At 39.4% G+C, this 21,386-nt stretch overlaps 3 protein-coding genes across 3 annotated transcripts; 1 reads left to right on the top strand and 2 right to left on the bottom strand.

Moving 5' to 3' along the window:
• Positions 1 to 3,655: 3,655 nt before the first annotated feature.
• Positions 3,656 to 5,472, bottom strand: LOC131323945 (uncharacterized). Its single transcript, XM_058355778.1, has 2 exons — positions 5,111 to 5,472; positions 3,656 to 5,000 (listed from the first exon to the last, which is right to left on the bottom strand). Exons 1-2 carry the CDS (start codon positions 5,464 to 5,466, stop codon positions 3,656 to 3,658), a joined length of 1,701 nt encoding a protein of 566 aa, XP_058211761.1. The 5' UTR covers positions 5,467 to 5,472.
• A 15-nt stretch (positions 5,473 to 5,487) lies between these two features.
• On the bottom strand, positions 5,488 to 9,379 carry LOC131323942 (uncharacterized). Its single transcript, XM_058355777.1, has 4 exons — positions 9,253 to 9,379; positions 6,386 to 6,534; positions 6,063 to 6,294; positions 5,488 to 5,942 (listed from the first exon to the last, which is right to left on the bottom strand). Exons 1-4 carry the CDS (start codon positions 9,377 to 9,379, stop codon positions 5,488 to 5,490), a joined length of 963 nt encoding a protein of 320 aa, XP_058211760.1.
• LOC131322332 (uncharacterized) lies at positions 9,326 to 21,369 on the top strand. The gene is made up of 7 exons (XM_058353633.1): positions 9,326 to 9,491; positions 9,612 to 9,690; positions 10,725 to 10,823; positions 17,680 to 19,027; positions 19,329 to 19,631; positions 19,955 to 20,214; positions 20,491 to 21,369. Exons 1-7 carry the CDS (start codon positions 9,437 to 9,439, stop codon positions 20,708 to 20,710), a joined length of 2,364 nt encoding a protein of 787 aa, XP_058209616.1. The 5' UTR covers positions 9,326 to 9,436; the 3' UTR covers positions 20,711 to 21,369.
• Positions 21,370 to 21,386: the final 17 nt, after the last annotated feature.

Genomic DNA, 21,386 nt, shown 5'->3' with positions numbered 1-21,386 from the left:
AGTAAATTAAGAAAGAATTGGAACAAAATTAATTCATTATTTTTTTAATTCAGTACTTAATACATTTATCAAACAGCTTTTCAACTTAAAAGCATTCAGTTTTCAGTACTTAATTTTTCAGCTTTCAGTTTCAGTTTTATCAAACAGCCCCTAAGAGAGAAGTTAGTTTTGAGAGCCTCCCTCTCTACCCCCTTTTCTACCCTTCCCTCGGTGGCTCCACCCTCGTTTCTTTTCTTGTTTTTAGGCTCAGCTCATGGTTAGCAGGGTTAGTAGTGTTAGGTATTAGCAGGGGAGGGGGAGCTCGAACCCCACTCTTGTGCATGAGAGTATGGAGGAGGCGCCAACTGCACTCCACTCTACTTGCGCTCCACCATCACTTCATTCCCCTTCTTTTGTTCTCCCCATAATTTTTGGACTTCGGGAGCCAAATCTGGCTCTCCAGATCTAGGTTTTGACTCTTAAATCCGATAAGCCTGACGACGACTTTGAGCTTCCCAATGGCAACAATGAACAACAGATCTAGTGATATTCCGACGTTATCCTCTAACCTGCAGCAGGATTGAGCATGTATGGTGCATGGTACAGACCATGATTTCCTCACCCACCTCCACAAGTGGATTGATGAGCCCGACACTGGAGCTAATTTCGTGCTGCTTTTACTTGTATTTTGTTTTACTTTTGTTATTTTAGTTGTGTTTTGCTTTGGTTCTAATTGTAATTTTGTTTTGATTTTAATATTACTGGGATGATCTTTACCATAAAAAAATTACTCTATTTGGAACTCACTCGTGCCTACTTGTGAAGTGGGACTGTGGGAACTTTTTTGGTGCATGTAGAACTGTAGATAGCTTGTTACCCCTCTTAGATTGTTTTTTTCGAGCAATTTTCTGGCCGGTCCTATTTGGGTGATGAATAGCCCACTAAGTTCTGTCCAAAGAGCCCATAGTCCAGTAGGTTCTCTTCATTATTTTATTGACAAAAATACCCCTTGCAAAAAAAAGCGATTTAAGAGAGACGATCGAGACATCATCACCACCACGACGCCGCCGCCGCCGCCACGACGACGACGTTGCCACCACCACCACACCGCCACCACCACCACAACGCCGCCGCCGCCACCACCATTATCACCACAACGCCACCACCACCACTATCACCATAACGCCGCCGCCACCACCACCACTACGTCACCACCACCACCACCATGCCGCCGCCGCCGCCACCACCACAATGCCACTGCCACCACTCTGCCGCCACCACCACGTCGCCGCCACCACCACCACCCCCGCCGCCACCATCACCACCACAACGCCGCCACTGCCACCGCGCTGCCGCCACCGCCACCACAATTAACAGTGTTAATTTTTGTCTAAATTAACAGTGTTAATTTTCATCTAAATTAACAGTGTTAATTTTCATCTAAATTAACAGTGTTAATTTTCGTCTAAATTCACATCCCAATTAACAGTGTTAATCCTCGAATTAACAGTGTTAATCCGCCACGATTAACAGTGTTAATTGTTGTCTAAATTAACAGTGTTAATTGTCGTCTAAATTAATAGTGTTAATTTTCGTCTAAATTAACACATCAATTAATAGTGTTAATATCCTTCAGCCCATACGTGTTAATATCCTTCGGCTCATACATCCTCCTAGACCACCGCCACAACGCCGCTGCCACAATTTACAGTGTTAATCTTTATCTAAATTAAGAGTCTTAATTTTTAGGTAAATTCACACGCCAATTAATAGTGTTAATATCCTTCGGCTCATACATCCTCCTACACCACCGCCACCGCCACCGCCACCACCACCACCACGTTGTCGCCACCACCACCACCAGGTTGTCGCCACCGCCAACACGCTGCCGCCACCACCACCACCACATCGCCATCGCCACCACGTCGCCATCACCACCACGCCGCCGCCACGACGTCACCACCACCACAATGCCGTGACCACAATTAACAATGTTAATCTTTGTCTAAATTAACAGTGTTAATTTCCATGTAAATTCACACCCCAATTAACAGTGTTTAATATCCCTCGACCCATACGTGTTAATATCCTTCAGCTCATACATTCTCTTACACCACCTCCGCCGCCGCCGCCTCCACCACCACGACGACCACCGCCACCACACCACCAACGCCACCACCACCACAACGCCGCCACCACCATCACCACAATTAACAGTGTTAATTTTTGTCTAAATTAACAGGATTAATTTCCATGTAAATTCACACCCCAATTAACAGTGTTAATACTATTCGGCCCATACATCCTCCTACACTACCACCGCTGCCACCATAATAAACGGTGTTAATTTTTATCTAAATTCTCACTACAATTAACAATTAACATTGTTAATTGATAAAAGTGTAAAATTACACTTAACAATGTTAAATTCTTTATAAATTTACAATTAACACTATGAATCTATTTACAATTAACATTGTGAATCTGAAGCTAATCATGGAATAATAAAAGAAAAGATGAAAAAAGACAATATGTATTTAAAGCGACAATAATCCGGAGAGCCGTGGCCTTGTCATCACCTCATACTGAGTTTCCTAGCGAGAGATATGTCCGTTTAAGCAATGACGGCGCAGAAAAATGGGATGAACTCGATCAGTTTTGGAGATGAGAGGAGATGCTTCAAATACATGTGTGGAGAACTCAATCTGCTTTGAAGAATGAAGATGCAGATGAGGATCATGGATTTTACCGAGGAAAGTGACGGTGAGGATGAATCCGGATCCGGCGTAGTCGGCGGCGAGAGCGAGAGAAGCGGCGGTCTATGGATCCCATCTCAACTGTGTTCTGAAATTGGATTGAAGATATCTCAGTGGGCCTCCGTTACTCCGTCTCCTACGTCGTCTTCAAGTGCCTCATGCTCCGGCAAGCACCGTGGTCTTGGCATCCACATCAGCTTCGTCCGCTCCGCTCACATCATCTTTCTCTATGTATAGGTTCAGCGGTGGCGGCACCGGCGGCGGTGGTGGAGGGAGGGTGGCGGTGGAGAGATGGGCGGCGGTGGTGGCGTTGGAGGGTTAGGTGGCGGAGGAGAGACATGGGAGGGTGAGGTGACTGCGACTGGAGAGAGAGGGGAGAGATTTCAGATTTGAAACCCTAAAAATGACATGGGGCATTCATGTAAATTGCTACTCCCCCCTGACACCCCACCCCTCGGCCCCACACCCCATTTCCCATATTACCCCCTCCCCTCCCCCCTTCTCCTGTTCCTCCCACCTCCCATTAAAATTTTTTTTTCTTCTTTTTTCTTCTTTATTTCCTTTTGTTTCTTTTCTGTTAGAATTTTTTTTTCATTTTTTTTCTCTCTATTTTCTTTTGTTTCCTTCCACTTTGAATCTTTTTTTTATTATTTTAATAATCTTTTCTATTTTCTTTATTTGTTTCTTTTTCCATTTACATCCCTTCTTCTTTTTTTTTTGGTTAACTCAAATTCTATTTTCAATTAAAATTGACTTTATACTTAATAAATTTATATTATTTTAATTAGTTAATTAATTAGTCTTAACAATGAATAATAAAAATAACTTGTAATGAACAAATAATAAATTGAAATAAAATTTCATTTTATTATAATTGAGTACATATTGTCAAAACATGAAAATACATAAAAACACAAATTTTAATCAATATCTCCTCCAAATGCTGCTCTCGGCATGCTTATACCCATTACTTCGTACCACAATAGCAAACGTGTTTCATAACTGGCAGCCCATCCTTTAGCTTCATCCGATGAATTCTCCTCCCACCATGTTGAGATGGGTGGTATAGGGTAATGAGGTTGTAAGAAAATTTGCACGAAGTGATTGTTGTGAACACGGGCAATAGCAATTTCCCGGCGGTATTCGACTGGAACTGGAGGGGATCTCAATGGCAAATGAGTAAAACAACCGTAAACATCCTCATCAAATGTATGCAGTACAAGGTTGTACCTTGTTGCGATGACAACTCCCAAAGTCATAGCCCCCATCCAATGATTTTGTGGTGCTGTAGGCTCGAACCAATTCAGTAAAATTAGTAGACGATTTGGCCAATCATGTACTGGATAAATCACACTGTATAGATAATAATTTTGTCGAATCTCTTCAATAAGCTCCTCTCGTACTCGACTCCAATCATTTTCACCATACCCGATTAGTGCAGCTATCGCCCTGAATCCACAATGACCATCACCAAGCACGTCAACAGTGTGGGAAACATAACGCTGATAAGCCTGAGGTAATCGTTGAATGTAGCGATCAGTGATGGATGGAACTATAAATTGAGTGTTGCGAACCCCGAAACCCCTCCCACGTCTCCCTCTCACTCGCGATGTTGCAGTCTTTGATCCTGAAGTGGATGCTTCTGAGAAAGAAGGTATGCGACGTGTACTTTGCTCATCTCTACCTGTAGGTCGACCTCTATGTTCTGTGTTGTACGATGGAGGTCGAACTGTGCTACAAGATGGATCTGCCATATCGATAATCCTGTCTATGATATGCTCTCGCATAGGTGGATCCATCCCATCTAATATCTCAACGACCTGAGATGTCCTGTCAAGTCGTGCTCCCTCCTCATTAAACTCGGTTGCGTGCATAGACAACCTAGTCCAATGAGCGTGAATACTCCATAGCGGAATTGGAGTGGAAATGGAACGATAATATGCAAGATCGTGCATGCATGGCAATCCGTGTGTGATTTTGATCATACAGTTGCAATAGCCAACAATGTGGGGGGATACTTCTAAAGCGGTTTCTAGCTGATCATGTATGAACTCCATTGCCTCTAATGAAATGCGACACCTAACCTGATCAAAAATGTCGTCACGCAATTGTTTGTGGCGTGGAATGTTCAATGATTTCTCGAACGACTTCTTAATTTCCCCGAACTGATTTTTCAACATCTTTTCTATTTTATCAAAAGATGTTTGTAGCGATGACATAGTATCCCCCAAATATAGCTTTAGCCTCGCATGTGCAGACTCTGCCCTGTAATAGAATAATGCACTGTGTTTAAATAGAAAAGTATCAAAAAGTATTTCTTAGTGTAGTAGAGAAATGCACAAAATTTTAATAGTAAAGTCAAAAAGCGATTTTACCTTTGACTTGAATTGCTTCCGAGGTGCATACATGTATCTGTCCATGCTGAAACAAACCGCTCTTTGTACGACCTTAACCATGTTTGCCACAGGTAAGTTATGACATACGGGAACTGGCGAAAATCGTCGCACATGGCTTGCCACTTATGTTCGAAAGACGAAGGTGTAGATGAATTGATAAGCGAGTGCCATGACTTGATGAAGCGCTTCCATTCCGGACCAAGCACACGGCTGCAGTTCTTCATGACGCACTGATTTATGTGCCAAATACACAAGATGTGACGTGTCGTAGGGAAACATGCTTCAATGGCGTTCATAAGCGCTAAATCCCGATCTGAAACAAGCACCAATGGCATCGACGCCCCCTTTTGAAGCATTCAGTTTTTTAAGTTATCCAATGCCCATGTCAATGTCTCTTCTCTCTCATTACTAAGATAAGCGAACATAAGCGAGTAAGTTCGCCATGTGGATGTGATACCCACAACCTCCAATAGTGATTTTCGATACTCATTGGTCTTGTACGTGGCGTCAATGATCAGTACAGACAGAAAGTTGACAGATAGCTCTAGACTCATAGGATGAACCCAAATAATATCTGTGATTTCGTTAGTATCCGGATTTGTAAGAAATTGATGGAGGTAATGTTTCTTAAGTAATTGACGTATGACATACTGAATAGGAGTTAGACCCTCCAGTTTGTCTGCTTTGTTTGCAAAAATGGTGTTATAAACGCTCTTGATTCCCGTAGTGTTTGACGGGTCTTTTTGCTTCAAAATATTAAGAATCTCACGAGGCGCAGTGCTGTTGGCCATGTCGACCACAAATTGTTTCTCTATTGGTTTTAGCCTTGACGGGTACTCGTGGCCCTCAATATGTTTTGCTATTTCATGGTTATGGACACCACTAATAACCTCTAAACCCCACCTGATACCGTATGGATGTTGTGGTATACCTCGCAGTTGAAATGGGCAATCGCATTTTCTAGTCCTAGTGTTTCTTTGCAAGGATTTCCCTTCAACATGATTCCGTGACGGTTCGTACTTTCCTCCTCTTTCACAACCAAGAATGCATTTCGGCAATTTGCCACCTTTTAACTTAGCAGAATTTAAAATAACCACCACAATACCATATTTTAGACCAATGCTCCGTGCCCAAGCTAACATATCTTCTCTACTTTCAAAAATCTATATAAAAAAAATGAATATGTATAAATACAACATTAACCAGTCTTAACATAAATAACGAATATGCAAAACAATAACAGTAAAAACTAACCTGGTCGGTGGTAAATTCTAGTGTATAATCGCGACTATTGTGGGAGATACTCTCCTCACTACGAACATCATTCTCAAATGACCAACTATCTGAAATTGAAAAGTTGTAGTCATCCATTATTCCGTCCCGAATTCTCCGCTGCGGCGTTCCTAAAAAATTTGACAAATACACAGTCTGTGAAGAAAGCCTAAGTAACCATGCTAAATTTTCACCGAAAATCATTATTCTAAATTTTGTGGATTATGTTTGACATAGAAATAACCAGGAAAGTCCCAGGTTGGATGGTCGGACGAGTCCAGTTAGAATCACCATTCCTTTCTTAGTCGGTACGAAGCCAGACTTGTTGACAAACTTTCGAGGGTGTTAGCCTCGGGTTACTTCACAATTGTAAAAATGATCATAAAGCATAGTGTCACATGGACGGACACCTTTGGAGTGAAAACCACTTATGCTTTAGACTAGTAATTTTAGTAGAATAAGTTTGCTAGCTATCTTTAGTACTTTAACTTAATATGCATTTTTAAACACAAAAATAAAATATAACAGAAGGTTACGGTAGCTTACGGAAGATGAATGTGGCTATCGAACGAAGTGACGTCTTACGGTAAGCTTACGGTAGCTTTGAAAGAGAAAAGTAAATATTGACTAAACTACTAAATTTTTTGGATCGAGAGGCTGGTCGGGTGGTGGTTTGGTGGCGGCCTTGGGTTGAGTTTCTTGAAGAACTCAAGAAGAAATTCAATAATACCAAGAACAAAGTAAGAACAAAGAGCAAACACAAAGTTTCTAGAGAGAAAAGTTGGAGAGGTTCAAGGTGTGAATTGAATGGTTTCACAAAGGGTTCTATTTATAGGAAAATGAGGACCTCTCTCTTCACCCCATATGGCCGCCCCCCCCCCCCCCCCCCGATATTTGCTTTATGGTTATGGTTGAAGTCTAATTCTAGGTTCAAGTCTAATAAAAATATAATTACAAATTAAATGTTTCAATTTTCAATCTGTTTGAACCGATGCAAAGATGTTATTTTTCTGATCATTTCATCCTAAATGGTCATAATAAATTTTTGCCTCCAAGGTCTTTCAATGAACACCTTAAGAGAGTTTTGAAACTAAATAATGAGTTTTAGGGTGTTTGTTGAAAGGTCTTACAGCAAAAAATTCATTATGACCATTTAAAATAAAATGATCAAAAAAATACGATTTTTGACCCGGTGTATTTGTAGAAATTAAATAAATAAGATAAAATTAATTAAATAAAAATTAAATTTAAAAGGTGAAGGTGTTTTAAGAGGGGAGGGGGGGCCGGGGGATAATCCGAGTTTTAAGGAAGTCTGGGGTTTGATAAAAAAAAAATTAAATTTAAAAGGTGAAGGTGTTTTAAGAGGGGAGGGGGGGCCGGGGGATAATCCGGGTTTTAAGGAAGTCTGGGGTTTGATAAAAAAAAAAGAAAACAAAAAGGGAAGGGGGGGGGGGGGGGGTGGGTGGGTAAGGGTAAGGAGGGAAATGAGGGGTGGGGTGTAGCAGCCCTCGGCATTCATTTGTTTTTAAACGGGGTAAAAATGTAAAATATACTCCACAGGACCTATAAGGAATTGCACTCTATAGGAAAAGGATCTAGTGGGCTATAGAATTGAAATATAGGACCGGCCATGAGTTATCTCTTTTTTTTGTTGACATGACATGACTCTTTAAAGATAAATTAATTTTGAATGCTAGAAGGGCTCGTTTCAGAACACTTTTTTAAAAAAATAAGTATTTATTTTATATTTTCAAATTCAAAAATAATATAAATAAAAAATAATTTTTTAATTTTTTTCACTGTATAAAAGATCTCAATGAATTTTACTATTAAACAAGATCCATATTGATAAGAAAATTATTTGCATAATCACATAATTTTTTAACTTGAAGTTGCATTCTTAAAAAATAAGTACTTATTTCCATTTCGAAAATGGGGCCTAAGTTCAAGTGGACAACATTGATCATGACTATAAATACACATCAGGTAAGATGAAATGAAAAGTTTTAAATTTAAGATTTAACATGGAAACTGATTTTTGCGCTCTAATTTTAACGTGAAGTTACTAGAACTAGAGCGTCATAAATAAAAAGTGAAGCATAAATATCCCTTTCCTTTTAACATTTTGAAATAATCAGCTAATTGAGGTAACCCCCTCTCTCTCTCATGTGTTTCCTTCTTCATTGCCCACATCGGGTTGCTGCATCACTCATGGACTTGGTTTGAAAAGAGGCTTAAAAAAGTAGTCATTTGTAATCTTATTTTACAAAAAGTAGTCTTTTGCTAGAATTACAAAAAATTGCACTCACAAGTGCACAAACATATTCACAAAATATGTGGAGTGAGTATAGTCGCCACGCACCTTGCAGGTGTGTTTGTACATTTGTTTGTGTAAGTATGTGTGTTTCTAGCATTTTTGCCGTTGAAAATCTTCAAAGACATGTATGTGTAATTGTGTATTGCAATGGTTATCTTGGATTGAATTTTGATAATTTTGATGAACTTGTGGATTTTGCCATCCTATGTGGATGAGCTCTACCACTACCAGTATCAAATTTCACCTATTTTACTTTTATTCTGGTCAAAGTTGTTAAACCTGTCTATTGCCTAGGACGAGAGAAAAGGTATCCAAAAATTACCCGGTCGAAATTTGGGTCGAAGCCATATGATATTTTCGATATTGGGATAAAGCAAAATCGTCCCGCCCCACTTGCAGGTTGACATCCCAGGACAATGAGGGTTACGGTTACGAGTTACGACGATACCGGTACCCATGATTCTTTAACATTAAATAAAGAATGTGAATTTTCGATTGACCAAAAAACCAAAAAACAAAACAAAGAACGAACCAAATTCCACCCGACCCGACCCGTGCCATTGGTTTGATTCACCCATCACGAAGTCGGAACGACACTTCCCCCAAAACCTCCTTAAAACCTTCCTCCCTCCTCCTTCTATCTCTAGTTCTGCCACCATCTCCCAACACTCTCAAACGCAGAGAGAGAGAGAGAGAGAGAGAGAGAGAGAGCAAAAATGGTGCTCTCTCGTCTTCTTCAAGTAAAATCAAGACCTGTTTTCCAAAGACGAGGTAAAAACACTATCTCCTAATCTTTTGTCCGCTCAATGCTCAATTCTTGTTTGGTGTTCCGATTACACTACACAAAAAGTTTCCTTTCTTTTTTTTTCTCTCTCTCTCTTTCAATTGCAGGGCCTGTGAACCCACCAAAGTGGTGGTGGCGTTACTGCACCTATTCCTCTTCCAGTGCTGAGGCTCAGAAGTCCGCCAAGTGAGCGCCTTTGTTTTTAATGTCCCCGTTATGAAATGGTTTGAATTCCCTTTATGGAACGAATAGTGGGTATTCTTCATTTTGATTCCACAGAGGAATTTTTCATTTCTTCCCTTGTTTTTTGTTTGTTTCCTATAACAAGTGGTAAAAGAATACAAGTATTTGAATTACATCGACATAAATCCACAATCATACTAAAGCCTATTAGGCAGTGTTCTAAAGCCTACTAAAGCCTATTAGGCAGTGTTCTAAAGCCTACCAAAGCCTATTAGCCTACTAAACCCTACTAAAGCCTATTAGGCAGTGTTCTAAAAATTGCTAGGCACTAGTCGGGCGGAAGAGGGCGCCTAGCGGTCGGCTAATCAGTGCTTAGGCCGATTTTAATTTAGGTGTTGGACCCTCGTCGACCACGTAGACCGACTTTTAGAACACTGCTATTAGGGGCCCATTTAGGGTAAGAAATAATCAATATTTGCTTTTGGCAAAGATTGACCCCGACCTTCGCAATGGAAGTGTACAACAGCACAAGGGTGGCCAACTGAGCTAGCCTAGTTGGTTGTCCCATGTTGTTTCTTATGATATGGAGTATGGATACAAAGGCATCTCCACAGGAAGTAATAAATTGACCATTTAGTTTAAATTGAAAGTGTTATGTCATAGAGAAACACTTCAAGGGAAGTAGCAAAAGTCCTACACTATTTTTATTTTGCTTTCTCTATTCAAGTTTGAATGGAGATATATTGAATCTTCAAAATTACCTCGTCAACAAATATATTCCCAGGTAACGATGGATAGATCATAATTCTTTGACAAAAGTGAGCCTCTAAAGCATTAAGAAATGGTTAAAAACAAAATTTTTGAGAGCATGTCGGAGTGCATTGCTTTACAGGTAAGCAAAGTACATCTTTTGAGTAAGCTTTGGCTTCATCCCAAGGAGATGCTCTAAAACAATGAAGATCTAGGAAGTACAATGAACGTGCGAGAAGGATGTTGATACTGTGGTGATTTGTTTACCTCTAAGAGTCTTGATTCAGGTTTGATTGGGGCGAGGCTCAGAAGTCATCATCGCATTCAAAGAAACTCATTTTGGCCAAGGAACAAAAGGCCACTGCTGTGGAATCATTCGTCGCCAAGTGAGCTTCTTTATATAGTGTGTCTTTTGCAAATATAATTGTTTTCAAAGTCTACAAATATAATCATTATATCACATGCAATAGTAACGGTATTATGTTACAAATGTCCACCCAGAATCTAGTAATTTGATTACATCACCAAACACTTTCAAGATCCATTATCTACCTTTCATACATTCACCATACACTTGGACAAATTATGATTATGAATTGCTTAGAATTTAGAATCCATAATCCATAATCCAATAAAATAAGCTAGCACCTAACACCCCCTTAATATCCCATTATGATATGATTCGTGTTATACTCAATGGTTGAAGTCTGACAAGAAAATTAGATTTGCTGATTGGAACAAATAGTGGGTATGTTTTCTTCCCTTGTTATTTCTAAGATATGGGCATCTTCAAAGGAAGTGACAAACTGGCATTCACATTAAAGGTCAAGAGAGTCGTGTAACCAAAAAGCAACATTGGTTTGGTTTAGCTTGCTTTGCACAACTGTGGGGAGAGAGAGAGAGAGAGAGAGAGAGAGAGAGAGAGAGTAAATTGACAAATAATTGTCAATGTAATGAGGAATAAATTATCAACTAAAATTGGGTCCCTAAAAAGCTAGAGAAAGGATGAAACATTGGCGCACTATCATAGTGCCTATTAAACTTGCCACATTGGTAAGCAAAGTACATGTTTTGCGTAAACTTTTTTTCCTCCTTTGGAGATGCTCTAAGACATTAAAGAGCTAGAAGTCCAGTCGACGTATGTGTATATATATGATTAGCACTAAAAGAAATATATGGCCTTGTCGGGGTTTGTACTTTGTAGATACTGTGGTGATTTGGACATTTGGTTACCTAGCGGTAAATGTGTTGATTTAGGTTTAGGGTTAGCATAGGATCAGATGAAAACCGTGAGTGCAGAAGTCCCAAAATCAATTTTCCTTATTCAGATACCGCCTTTGATATCGTCTCGATTCATATCGGAATGCCACCTCTTTCAGTCGGCTGGACCCCTTCTTAATCTGAGGATGTAAATCACTTTTCTCCTTCTTGAGAAATAAACTCTTTTGACATTTCATAAATTGGAAAGTTTTGCAGGTTTAGATTTGTCTGTTTTGTGTTTGGTAATTGTTCAATCGGACAATTTATCGGAACATGACTCTTGTATAATGTGTTCCTTTTCTTGTCACTAAAGAACTCAAATATGATAGCATTATAAGAAACAAGGATACGGATACGAATCACTGCAATTTGTAAAAAATGGAGACAGACATGATGGGGGACACGACAAAGAAATTCTTGCAATTTTGCTTTTTATTTTAATTTTTTTAGAATTTAAATTGACCTTGGTTGTATCCCCACCTGTCTCTAACTTAAGACACACATGTCCAAGCATGTCCTGTTGTGTCCTCGACTTGTAAATTATAACATTAATTGGACAAGCCACTTGCCTGTATACGTCGACCAATTAGGCATGTTGGTGCTTCATAGGTCGCATCATATGAGAAGGTAAGTTATTTAGTGGTATGTCAACAAACAATTAAAGAAAGAGAATGAGACACGAAAAGATATAAAATGAAAACCTTCCACAATAGAGATGTCTGTGTGGTGTTAGCTTAAGAGTTAGAGCTCTTGACCATGTTTTGATTTGCCAAGATTGTAATCTGCTCCACTGCATGCCGAAGCTACTACCACCTAACAAGTTTTAGAACACTGGGCGATAGTCGGGCGGCCAGCCACCTTCCACCTTCGAGGCCGAGTACTCAGCGATTACTTGGAGAGGACTTAGGAGCAATTACTCAGATTTTTTTTTTAATGTTCCCCAAATGACATCCATAATCCATAATGAGAAGTTCAATGTTTATAGTTCAAACCAAATGAAAACAAGTACGAAATTACTAGTCGATTACAAAGTTTAACGTTCAAACCAAATAAAACCAAGTACGAAATTACTAGTCAATTACAAAGTTCAACGTTCAAACCAAATGAAACCAGGTACAAAATTAGTAGTCAATTACTTCTCTTCTTCTCCATATCCCTCCATAATTCTAACATTGATTAAAACTTAAGTACACCATTGTAAATCTGTAACACACTAACACAGTAATTTACTGGGAAAAAAAGTCTTAACATAGTAACGAACCTAATACTTTATACATCTAACAGTATAAGTTATAAAATAATAACACCACTACACCAGTAGAGAGAGAAGGAAGAGCCGAGAGAGAGAGAGACGATCAGATAGCGAAGTTCAAAGAGAGACGAGCTTACCACAGCAGTTGTCGTCGAAGAGGAAGAGCAGCAATCGTCATCGAGGAGTCAAGGCGTCGTCGTCGAAGAAGAGAGGAACAACAACAGTCTCTAATTTGAACATATCGATACGTATCGCTTAGGGTTGGCATATTTCATATTTTACCCCGATTTTATCCAATTACTAAGACTCGCTGAGTAACCCTGAGTTACCGAGTAATCCCAACTCATCGATTACTCACCGACTAATGGCCGAGTAATCGTCTGGCCAAGTAATGCCCGCCGACTAGGCCTTAGTCACCTTGGCCAGGCATCGAGTAGCGAGTACTTAGCTGAGTATTTCTGAATTTTAGAACACTGCTGCCGCCTAGCGAATTTTAGAACAATGTGTAGGAGTTAGTAGGCAAGGGTATCTTGGATAGAAATTTTGCAGTGGCTTTTGATCTTATAGTTGCGAACACTTTCTTCAAGGAGAGAGAGGAACACCTAATTATCATTAAGAGCGGGTCCAATAGAAGTCAGATAGATTACTTTTTCGTTAGATGCATTGAACATTTGGTATGCCATCACAACATAGATTATGATATTAGATATTTGCCTGAAAGGACAACATAAAACAACGAAAGAGACTAGACGCATACAAACTAGATGATGGTCTCTAAGAGGAGAGAAATTAGAGATGTTCAAGGGCAAGGTGGGCTTTGGATGGTGATGGTAATAGTATGTGGAATACGATGGCTCACACTATTAGAAGGGTATCAAAAGAGGTTCTTGGAGAGTCAAATGGGAAAGGTTCTATATCTAAAGAAACTTGGTGGTGGAATGACGAGGTTCAAACCATTGTAAAAGCAAAAAAAGTAATGCTTTGAAAAGTGGCAAAAGGATCGGAATGAGGATACTTATAGGAGCTATAAACAAGTCTGCAAGGAAGCTAAGAGAGCCGTTACGGAGGTTAAGCTGGGAGCTTATGATGATTTTTATGCTAGATTAAATAGTAAAGATGGAGAGAAGAACATTTATAAACTCGTCAAGCTAAGAGAAAAGAAAACTAGGACTTTTCTAAGTTAAACGTATAAAAGGAATGATTCGAGGGTTTTGGTGAAAGATGAAGAGATCAAGGATAGATGGAAAATGTATTTCAAGAAGCTTTTGAATGAGAAACACTTAGACGGCTTTGGCGAGGAGGGATTTTGCAGCCCTAGTGAGAGTCTAGAATATGAGTTCTAGAATACGAATTCTATCGTTGGATGCAAAAGTCTAAAGTGGTCAATGCTTTGAAGCAGATGAGACCGGGTAAGGCCTTAGGGCCATATGGTATTCCTATTGAAGTGTGTGCTTCGTTTGCTCTGATATATGGAATAACGCCCCAAGCGTAGGGCTTAATACGTCAGTTGAAGCATGATAATCCGGAAATCCGGGATCGTATCCAAGGGAATAATTAATACGGCTTTGCTGGATTTGTAGATGCAAGCAAGGGCTTTCGGCTTTTAGACAGCCAACTTGGTTTTACGTGTGTAGTGGAAATGAAAAGGGGCTAAATTGAAAAGCGAATAAACTAAGATAAAAGGCAGGTTAGGTCTTGGAATTACTAACACTCACGACTCAAGTTAAACTGCATTTCTCACCCGATTACACGATTCAGGATACACAGTTAAGGTTCCCAAATCGGAAAATAGAATGGTTCGATTACCAAGCTAGCTCTAGAATTTATTTGGCAAATGCCTCATGCGTCAGAGCTCCAAGCATCATGTGTGGTAAGTAGGCGAAACTCTTACCTACACATGATCAAGAAGATTAACACCTTAGCGATTTGACAAATGAACCCAAACCCCACATCGATTCTCGAACCACAGGTTTAAACTTTATGGTGAAAAACGCAATTCTACTTGAGCCATGAGGTGCTAATCACCCCATGACCTAACCTTGAAAAACTACTCACCCATATCTATTGAGATAGGAGCAAGCAAAAATCTACTTAACATAATTGAATTAATAACACTAGAAGAAAATTAGATTAAACGATATATCGAGGAATTTGCTACAACTTTAATGAAGACGACAATATCAAAATTAATTAATGAAGACAGAAAATAAAATTCAAAGCTGGAAATTGAAGAACATTTAAGAACAATTCAAAATCTAGATCTAGATCTAAAATGATGTAATCAAAATCTATCTACTTTCCAGGTACGCGCCCAGAATATACTCCAATATGCTCCAAAACGTCCTCCTAAAGGCCTCGGCATCGATGTAATGTATTTTCTTCCATCGATGCCGAGCAGCTTAGGCCAGATTTCACTAATTACTTCGGCATCGATGTAACCTAGCTTCTCCCATCGATGCCAAAGGCTTTAACTCTAGCCGCTTAGCTTTGCCTTGCTTTGGTCTTCTTTGCCTTGCCTTGGCGTCGGGTCACCTTCGGCACTTGACATGCCTTGGATACGCTAATTGCTTTAAAACCTCACTATTAGGTGATTTTCCTACAAAACAGGGTTAACAAACTCTACGAGCAAAAGCAGTTTAAAGATAACAAAATTAGCAATGAATTTAGACTAAACTAAAGACCTAGCGCACCCTATATTGCAATATCTGGTGCTTATCAGTGTGGAAAAGCCTAGGTGCAATGGGGGTGTCTTGGTTGACAAAGTCATTCAATAAGATTATTATGATTAGGAAGATGCCTGACGAGTGGAGGAGAAACACCTTAGTACCTATATTTAAGAATAAAAGGGATATTCAAAGTTGTGACAACTATAGAGGCATTAAGTTGATGAGCCATAAAATGAAGTTATGGGGAAGAGTTATTGAGCATTGCTTGAGAATGGTGACAACGGTGTCGGAGAAGCAACTTTCAATTTATGCTGGGGAGAACAACCACGGAACCAATTTATTTGTTAAGGAGGTTTGTAGAAAAGTATAGGGAGAAGAAGAGAGATCTCTATATGATTTTTATGGACTTATAAAAAGCCTATGATAGGTCGCCCAGGGATATCGTATGGTGAGTTTTGGAGCAAAAGAAAGTGACAAAAGGATATATCGATATGGTTAGACATGTATGAAGGTGTTGTCACTACTATGCGTCCACTACTATTAGATCACCAGTTGGGGAAACAAGTGAATTTTCAATTACAGTAGGGCTACACCAAGGGTTAACTTTGAGCCTTTACCTTTTTGCCTTAGTTATAGATGAGCTAAATAGACATATTCAGGACGATATTCCATGGTGAATATTGTTTGCAGATGATATTGTCTTAGTGGATAAAATTGCAATGGGGTTAAGGCTAAATTAGAAATTTGGAGAGAAGCATTAGAGTCCAAAGGGTTTAGGATAAGTAAGAGTAAAACTGAGTATATGCACTGTAAGTTTAGCAACAATAAAAGTGACCAGACATAAAAAGTGAGGATTCAGGATCAGGAAATAGCCAAAGTGAGCATTTTAGATATTTAGGTTCAATTTATATCAAGGGTGGAGAGATTACTGACGATGTAACCCATAGGATCCAAGTTGGGTGGCTTAAGTAGAGAGCCACTTCTGGCGTATTGTGTGATCGAAAGATACCTAACAAATTGAAAGGAAATTTTTTGCAGAACTGCTATTCGACCAGCAATGCTATACGGGACATAGTGTTGGCATATCAAGAAGCAATAAGTGAGTAAGATGAGTGTAGCTAAAATGAAAGATGTTGAGGTGAATGTGTGGTAAGACTAGGAGGGATAGAATTAGAATCACAACTATTCCTAAGATAGTAGGAGTTGTACCTATATAGGATAAGTTGAGAGAAAATAGATTAAGGTAGTTTGGACATATTTACCGTAGACCTGCAGTAGTCAAGAAGAGTGGCATGATAGTGGTGGATAGTCGGGCTAGGGGAAGAGGAAGATCTAAACTATTTTTGGATACACCGTGATACGGAGGGACTTGGGCTTACTAAATTAAGTGAAGAGGTAACCCTAGACAAAGCTCAATGAAAAACAAGATTTATGTAGCCGACCCCAATTGATTGGGACACAAGACTTGGTTTAGTTTGGTTAAAGTTAAAAGTGGGACCCACCCACATGATCTCTCTCTCTCTCTCTCTCTCTCTCTAAACCATTCACCATTGGTACAAATGGTACTAAAATCGAGATGGGGGTTTTTTATTTAAAGAGGTTACTAAATCATTTCCAGATTTTTATGTCAATGGTGAACTGACTTGCTTGTGCCGTACTCCTTTTTCTTGTTTCCACATTTGTATCATTTGTGTTGTGTCTGTGCCCTGCATCTGTTTCTGTGATACGGCACTGTACCTTTTATGATTTCCTTTGGAATTGACTTGTATTTGTTTTGGCATGATAATTTCTCTATCTTCAAAGTTTCATCTTAAACCTTTCCTTTTGATATCCCAGCAATCAGCTGGTTCAACTGCTTACAAGTTCAGTTGAGGTTCTATTGCATGACTATTGGCTATTTTTGTGTCAGTGTTTTGTTTTTGTTTTTTTTTGCGGGCGAGAGAAGCTGCCCAGGTGGGTGTATTTGTAGTTTCTCATTTCTGCAGCTGGAGTCATGTAATGCCAGTTGGTTTACAAAGTATATGCTCTCTGAAGCCCTTTCCCCTGTGATTGTTCAATTTACAGATATATGGAAACACATCAAGGGACCTTCCCTAAGACCACATACGTACATAGCAACGTGGGAGGATCATGGTACACTGTCAAAGGAATTCTGACCCACCTAAAGGAAAAAATGGTGGGAAATCCTCAACTCCAGAATCACTCTACCAGTGAAACATCAGATTCTACAGTTGATGTAACAGCTACAGAGGTCACTACAGCTCAAAAAAGTGAAACTACTAGTGAACTCATTGAGGTCAAAAGTACAGTGATGAATTTTGAACTTAATAATGACAACACATTGCCAAGTTCAACATCCGGCATGTCGAGGGAGTACTCATCTGAGAACATGATAAATGTACCAGATTTTGAGAGTGTCCAAACACGTAGTAACTCTGATAACACTGAAACTGTTAAACTTGAGACTATAGTTCAATCATCAACATCCTTGCCGAATTTTGGCAATAATGAGAAGAATTGTACCAATTCAACCTCTCACATACTGGAAGAATCTTCTTCAGCGGACTCTGTCATTCTAGAAGCTTCCAATGAATATGTTAATGGACGCCAAAACAATCAACCTGAAACTGAAAAGATGACTTCTGCAAGCCCAACCCCGAATGGGAGCTCTGAGGTGGGTGGAAAGCATTCTGTACCATTTGGTGGGCCTCAAAAGACAATGGGGATAGCAGATCTTTTAATGAGGACAGGGGAGATGACTAGTGAAAGGAATGATAGTGTGACACCCAGTAGTCCTGACTTTTTAAATGAAGCAATGGGAAGAGGTGAAGAAAAAGGTTGCGATAGATTGGGTTTAATTGACTACATTAAGGAGATGCCTGAAGGGAAATCAAATCCTAGATCCCACAACAGTACTACATCCAATAACAATGATCAAACCAGCAATAAAAGTGCAATTAAAGGGATGCAACGTGAGTCTAATTCTGCAAGGTCTGACAATAGGGGAAGAAATAGTCCAATGCATGGCCGCACTATGGTTAAGGAGATCAACAGCTTCAAGGGAAGTGAGGGTAATATACATGAAGGTTCTCTGTTCGAATTATTTTTTGATACGAATCCCACGAGGAAGGATAGTAAAGGAAGTGGTGCAGATATTGCTGCCCTCGATTCCATAAAGTTAAAATCAAGCCAGGAAATTATGTTTACAACGAGCAAACATGACTTCAAAAAGACTTGGAATGCTCGTCTGGCTGAAAAAGAAGCTGATGCCAACAAAGTGTTGGTGAGATTCTTGCATGTATCGGTCAAAAGGAGTGACATAGAGACACTATTCAATCATTGTGGGTGCATTACAAAGATTGATTTTCATTCTAAAGGAGGCTTATTCAAAATTGCATGCATTTACTTTGAGGTATGTGTGTATTTACCTGCATTTCAGTTGTAGAACTTATGTCCCCTTTGTTTATTGTCTAATTGGTCTCAAGTTTACATTTATAGTGGTCAATGAAAATTGGGTGATTTCTCGAAAGGACAGAAAGGACTTTAGGGGTGAATTCCATTAATACCCTGGCCACATGGGTGGCATGGAATACATGTCTTTACAATGAATGACAGCTCAATGAAAATTTTTGTGGGTGATATCTGCATTAGAGGTATAGGACTACGGTTATTCACTTCAACCTTTTGTAACCGTTGATGTTGGTTTAATGCAGACGAAAGAAGGGATGCAGAATGCTCTTCAAAAAACTGGTCTGATTCTGAGAAATATAAATCTCATTGTTGAAGCAGCTCATTCTAAGGATAACATCCCCAGAAAAACTTTAATTCCTAACCTGATTGGTTATCCTGAGGTTCCAGCCTCATTAGTGAAGAATCCAACCCGAACGGTGATGATCAGACAGCTGACTGCTGACATAAACTCTCGTGACATTGAAGAAGCTCTTGCCTTCTGTGGAAGCAAAATATCTGGTTTTTTCTTTGGTTCTTCAAGTTCTATTGCTTATGTGGAATTGGCGGTGAGTACTCTTCATTTTCGTCTCCTTTCTCTTTTTTTTGCAGTTATTCTGACTTTAATATCATATTCAATGCTGGCATTAGTATTTCTGCTTAGACTAGCTTTCTAACTTACTAGTTTGTGGGGTAGGCATTACAAAACCTAATCCAGTTCCTAAGCTAATGCGAGAGAACTGAGTAATTTTGTGTTGATTACATGAAGCAATAATGTAGTCACTTGAGCTTTGTGAGTAGTGAGTAGTTCTTGAATTTGCTTCTAAATGTGCAAGGAGAAGTTTGGACGTCTTTATTTGTTGCTTCACTCATTTACGTGTGTTTCTCACAGACAGAAGAGGCCAAACAAAGGGCACTTGAAAGGAACTCGATTATTGTATCAGGAAAGCTGTTACGAATCTTCAGAATAGATGCACCAAGAACAACTGTAGTTAGGATTTCGAACCTTTGCTATCCGGAAGTGCAAAATAAATTTGAAGGCATATGTGGGTCTTACGGGCGGGTCAAGCATGTAGTTGTGAGATCCAAGGACATTGTGGATGTACATTTCAATATTACCGAGTGGCCAAACATGTTGAGGATTGTTAATGGGTGAGTAATGCATGTTTTCTTAAGAATTTTTAGGAAATATTTTTAGCACTCCCTTTTGTATGAACACACTCCTTTGTTTTTGTCTTTACTTGACTGAATTAACAATATTGCATTGCTTTTACAATTATTTATATTTGGATCTAAAAAAATGAATGGTAATTTCACAATTCGCATAGCAAAAAGAGTGTGGTTGCACAAAAGGCAAGTGTTGAAGTCGTTTTCATTTTCTTTCCTCCTGCATTAGACTTCTAATTTTGCTTATGTTTCCATATTTAGATTGAATGGATTGCAAGTTTACAATAGCCAATGGATAGCTCAACCAGCACCTGTCTTCCCTCCGGAGGTTCTTCATGTTCTTTGGAATCACCCAGATGAAAGAAGGAATCTGAAAACACAGATTCACAGATCATTGCAAAAGCTTGTAGAGTATCCTACTGCTCATCAAGTTGGGTTAGCTTCCATGGCAAATGAATACTATGGCACATCCTGTGAATGAGTGAACTTTTACGAACTTTGATTCCATTAATTAACATCACTTGTTTTGAAGGGAATGGTCTCTGCCCAGTTTGGATATGTTCCTCTGTGGAGAATTATATGTGTTATTAAGTTAATTGAAGATGAGGTTCTCCTGAGGTTCACTTTCGGTAAAAACTGTTCACTTTTGGTTGTAGAAGATGAAATTGTTTACTTCTGGTTCCCTTGATTTGTAATTGTAATCACTGCAGAGTGGCCTGCTAAATCCACAAGGCCAAGGATCCTGTCCATGAAGTCTTTCCATCTGTCGTAATTCACTCTCAACATGCGCGAGAAATCTCGAAATACAAATTTTGGTGTAGCGTCACGGACAGAGATACCCAGAGCAGTCTATGTCTAGATCTATCTCTTGATTACACATCGGAAGCTTCCTTCATATATTTAGTGCAACCTGAGAGTGCATTGTAGATGGACAGAAACTCAAGATACAAGATCCCAGGTCTATCCACAATTTGGCGTTTCACTTTTGTAAACAAACAATGATGACATTTAGCTCAAGTGCTGGCTTATAGGGTGTTTGTATAGCCATGCTCATGGGTCTATTTCTCTAATTTTGCAATACCGGACTCGAGTTGTCTGGTGTTTTCCAAATAATGATTCAACATTTATGCCATTCGTCAAGAGACGTGCCTATTACC

The sequence above is a fragment of the Rhododendron vialii genome, chromosome 4a (genome assembly GCF_030253575.1).
Source record: "Rhododendron vialii isolate Sample 1 chromosome 4a, ASM3025357v1".
Taxonomy (NCBI): domain Eukaryota; kingdom Viridiplantae; phylum Streptophyta; class Magnoliopsida; order Ericales; family Ericaceae; genus Rhododendron; species Rhododendron vialii.
This window is presented reverse-complemented; position numbering and strand designations above follow the sequence as displayed.

Coding starts and splice junctions, on each gene's coding strand:
- LOC131323945 (XM_058355778.1), bottom strand. CDS start 5,466: ATGCCATTGGTGCTTGTTTCAGATCGGGATTTAGCGCTTATGAACGCC. Junction 5,001..5,110: donor GGAAGCAATTCAAGTCAAAG/GTAAAATCGCTT, acceptor ATTCTATTACAG/GGCAGAGTCTGCACATGCGA.
- LOC131322332 (XM_058353633.1), top strand. CDS start 9,437: ATGGTGCTCTCTCGTCTTCTTCAAGTAAAATCAAGACCTGTTTTCCAA. Junction 9,492..9,611: donor ACCTGTTTTCCAAAGACGAG/GTAAAAACACTA, acceptor TTTCAATTGCAG/GGCCTGTGAACCCACCAAAG. Junction 9,691..10,724: donor GAGGCTCAGAAGTCCGCCAA/GTGAGCGCCTTT, acceptor GTCTTGATTCAG/GTTTGATTGGGGCGAGGCTC.
- LOC131323942 (XM_058355777.1), bottom strand. CDS start 9,379: ATGGTGGCAGAACTAGAGATAGAAGGAGGAGGGAGGAAGGTTTTAAGG. Junction 6,535..9,252: donor GTCGGGTCGGGTGGAATTTG/GTTCGTTCTTTG, acceptor CAAATTTTTTAG/GAACGCCGCAGCGGAGAATT. Junction 5,943..6,062: donor TTGCCCATTTCAACTGCGAG/GTATACCACAAC, acceptor TAAAACCAATAG/AGAAACAATTTGTGGTCGAC.